Source organism: Alligator sinensis, unplaced genomic scaffold, assembly GCF_000455745.1.
Source record: "Alligator sinensis unplaced genomic scaffold, ASM45574v1 scaffold222_1, whole genome shotgun sequence".
Taxonomy (NCBI): Eukaryota; Metazoa; Chordata; order Crocodylia; family Alligatoridae; genus Alligator; species Alligator sinensis.
The window spans coordinates 1395406-1399781 of record NW_005841912.1 but is presented as its reverse complement, the minus strand read 5'-3'; the positions used below and the strand labels follow the sequence as shown (position 1 = coordinate 1399781).

The window sequence follows — 4376 nt, the reverse complement described above, 5'->3', positions numbered from 1 at the left end:
TTGCTATCCTCTTGTACATGCTGTGTATTAGATTCATTAATAAGGTATTTCATTGCATGATAAGTAATTACATACTCATCTAGGAAGGGGGTGTAGTAACAGCTAAATGACTTGTTTCAGGATAGCATTTCAGAATTTCCTATGACACAATGCCTGGTGGTAGATCACACATGCCAACCAGGGAGAAGGGAGTATATAAGGAAGACAGGTTACATAGCTCAGACATCAGAAGCTTTTGCAGACAACAGAGCTCATTGCTCCTTAGACCCAAAAGACTAGTCAAGAAAGCAAAAAATCTTTTGTACAGTCATGAACTGCAAGGTTTTTTTGACTGTCCTGGCTGCCTTCCTGATCTCAGTAACTGTGACTGAAGGTAAGTGAACCATTCATAAGACTCAAACGAAGAAGGTATTGCTTACGCCTATGCACACAAAGATGTTCATCAGTGCAGAAAGTTTTAGGCTAATTTAAAAATGATAATTTATTTTAAATATTTTCAAGGAGTCTTTGTTTTCAACAGTTTCTACTTATTCAGAAATATAAAAATCAGTAGCATTTCATTAAATTTGCTGATACCTGGTGGAAAATTTTGGAGAGACAGTCGGCTCCCTGTAGAAAATGATGGTTCTGTGTCATGTTTACTGGATTACTTTCCTGTAATTCTTAAGGCATTGAATTTTTATTACGTTTTTTAACTATAGCACTCACTCCTTCCCTCTCAGAGAGCAAAATCCTATTTATGACATCATCATTGGTTGCCATGGGAATGAGTATGCCATCTCAAAGAATTAGGCAACTTAAGGGAAGAATAAACAGTTGGGACATGTCTCAAATGTCAAAGAAAAAGTGTTGAATCTATTATGCTTGGTGAAAATGCAAAAATAAAATGATGTAGCTAGACACAGAGGCAGATCAAATCTGAGTATGTTTAAAAAATGACTTGGAAGAACCATCAATTTTTACATTTCCTTGGAGCAGCTACTGGTTTAAAAATGAGCCTTGGATATTTAAAGTAATTTAACAGATGAGTACAACCATGTCCTTTCTGGAAAGAGGATTGTTCAAGGGCTATGGAACATGAACAGAATTTGAACAACCAAAAAGCCAAGAATAATAAATCCTTGTAATCTAAAGTAACTTTCGGTGATTTATACATGCAGAAAATGAGATTGACCACAATTCCTTTCTTATTTTATAGGAATGGTCCTGCCACAGAATAGGAATGAGCTCCGATGCCACTGCATAAACACTCATTCCAAGTTCATCCCTCCAAAACTGATTCAGGATGTGAAGCTGATCCAAAGTGGGGCTCACTGCCAGAATGTTGAAGTCATGTAAGTTCTTCTCCAAACTCTAATGGTTATTTAGGCTAGGGACAAAAATTACACATTAACTGGTATAAGTGATCAGAAACCAGTTCAAATCTGTAACACAACAAAAGTTCAGTGCACGTAAATGACTTGCAAAATGGTCAAACCCGATTTAAGATAAACCTGGGTGGATGTAGCATCAGATTTAACCAATTTATATTAAATTGGCTTATTGAACTTTTGTCCCAGATCCCCTCCAGATTCAAGTTAATTCACAGTCCCCCAGCATCCCAGGATGCTTTGCACTTTCCCTGCAAACTCCACCTTCACTGGGTGGGTAGACTAGCCTTGGCCCAAGGTGTCTGCTCCAGCAGATCGGGGACGTATGTTCTAGTACCCACCCCCGACACTTTTGGCCTGGGCCTCTGCAGGCATGTGGCCGCATTATTTCTGGAATCAAAAGTGAATATCTGTTCACTTGCTTATCGGTTTGATCTATGTAGTCTTAGACTAACCTGTAAAAATTAAATTGACTCAGCCTTGGGTTTTTTGACTGTCTGTACTTCGCCTTAATGAGAGGGAAACTTTGCATTGTGTAGGAGCAAGAGGTTTCATAGTGTTCAGAAAGGCAATTAGGTCTTGCACTGGGAGTCTCCACCACAGTAAGATTTAATTTTTCTGTTGGGAGACATCATTTTCAGTACTGCATTGTGCTTCTCACAGCCACTTTCACCCATTCTTTCTTTCCTTGGGGTGGGTATTTTACATCTTCATGGAGTACCAAAGATATTAATTCAAGGTGATAGAACCTGCCTTATAAGGACCAGGGCACAGCATGTTATATAGGGACAGCAGTGGAGCTATGCCAATTTATACTTTCCACAGAAATAGTCCCAAAAAGAAACAAAACAAACAAAAGATGAAAGATGTCATGCGAGTAAAGAGAATCAACCAGAAAGATTTATGACCTTTGTTTCCTTTCTTTGCAGTGCCACTCTTCAGGATGGCAGAGAGGTGTGCTTGGAGCCCGCTGCTCCCTGGGTGATGCGTGTTGTGAAGGCGATCCTGGAGAAGTGAGTCATTCATTCTCAGTTCTGACTTAACAGAAAATATGTAATGTACCATCTGGACAGATTTTTTTAGCATAGTCTGCTTAAATGTTCACCTCCTCAGACAATAGCAATGCTTTCCAAGAATTCTCTCTCTCTAGCACAAAAGGGCAACCCTGTGGTCAGATTAGATGCCTAAATTTTAGTCCCAGCTCTGTCCCAGATTTTAGGTAACATGATAAGATAGTGATGTAGTGATGAAGGCCATATGTGCCGTGCACCTTCAACTCCACTGGATGACACTGAGTCCCACAAACACATCTGGCCTCTGAAAATCAGGCTGTCAGTGACAAATTTATCCTTGCTTGCAATGGTGTATGTACATAGTCTGAAGTTAGCGGGATCTCACAGAGGCAAGTAGAAGTTGTATCAGGCCTCATAGGTTCTCAAAGGAGAGATTTCAAAATTGCAGCGCAATTAAACATGACATACATCAAATAAGGTGTGCCTTAGTGTCTCTGTGCTCCAGCTTCCCAATGGCTGAAAAGGCCAGAAACAGACTTGCACATGAAAACACAAAATCTTAATTGCTGAGTTCTATCAGTTCCAACTGATTATATAACTGACCAGGTTTCTAAACATCCGATTCTTCTCCCCTCTTTGCAGGGCTGAATCCAACATTGAGACACCGGTGTAAGAAAAGCCAAAGAAGAAAAGTCTCCTTACTTCTCCTGAAGGAAATAGTCCAGTGAAAATGACAGTCAGCCTGCACCTGCAGCCTGTCCACCTTCTCTATCAATGTGTTTCTGTGCAGACTGGAGTTAGCTGAATCTATTTCATATTTATTTGTTTATTTAACAGCATCATTTTGCTCTGAATATTTCAGGTGCCAACAGGACAGGTTGCCCACTGAACCTGAAAACATTGGATGGGCAATGTTTCTGATTTGGGATTTTTTGAGGGAAACAAAGACCCTTCAGCAGCCACTTAAGCTGATCCCAATTGTACCAGTGCCATGAACTTGCAGTATAGCTGAATCTGTGCTGCACCTTGCCTTTCTGCTAGGTTATCTGACTAGCAGTGATTCTTCACCCCCTGTGGTGCTTTGAAGCCCGAGTTGCATCAGTGTGAGGCTCTTAACTTGTATTTGGTGGCTTTTAGAACTGAAGCACCAAAATTCATAATACAGAATTTTTCATGCTTTCATTCTTAAGAGATTATTTATTATGCTCTAGCACCATTTTACATGTCCAAATATACGTTGAGAAACAAAAAGAGAAATGTACATGTAATGTCATATTTAAGTAGGAAAAAAACCACACATTTTATTTAAGTTATCTGGATTCAACTGAAGGTTTTTATTAAATGTTATTTTTCTAATATATTTTAAAGAAATATTTCGTTCTATAAGAATAGTTCCTATTCTTTCTTTTTGTAAAAATTTAACTGGTTTGCTGTTTTATTTATTTTTAATTTATTTACTTAAAGCAATTCATAGAAAATATTGATACTCAAATGCATAAGAAGCTCTTGCTCCTATTTTTTAATCACTATGTATTTTGGTAGTAAATTATTTTTATAATAAAATGTACAAGTAAAAATGAATGGGTCTCCTCTCTTATTTCAGTGATCTTTCCAGTCTTGCCCCAGTTTCTGGAGGTGAGCTGAACTAAACTGAAGACTTAGAGCAAGTGGTATGAATACCACAACCTAGCTACAGTAGATATTTGGCATATTCCAAAGAGATTGCCAGACATGACCTCTGTGAATGGAAGTAGAGGGGTGAACTCTAGGGAGAGCCACCTTCTCTTTTGGATCCATGATGTGCAATTTAACCAAATTTCTCCCCTGTGTGCTCCATGGGATTTGACCTCAATGATGCTGAAAGGGGCATGCAAGCTATTGAGAAATGAGACATGGCTGCTCCTTATAAAGTGGTGTCTCCAACCTCACTCACAGGCAAATTTAATAAATGAATAACACCTTCCTGAGTCAATGACAAGAGGGGAAGCTCTTG

The 4376-nt window shown here is 38.9% G+C and overlaps 1 protein-coding gene across 1 annotated transcript; it reads left to right on the top strand.

Moving 5' to 3' along the window:
- Positions 1-240: 240 nt before the first annotated feature.
- Positions 241-3675, top strand: LOC102375115 (interleukin-8-like). Its single transcript, XM_006018757.2, has 4 exons — positions 241-373; positions 1199-1334; positions 2300-2383; positions 3026-3675. Exons 1-4 carry the CDS (start codon positions 310-312, stop codon positions 3054-3056), a joined length of 315 nt encoding a protein of 104 aa, XP_006018819.1. The 5' UTR covers positions 241-309; the 3' UTR covers positions 3057-3675.
- Positions 3676-4376: the final 701 nt, after the last annotated feature.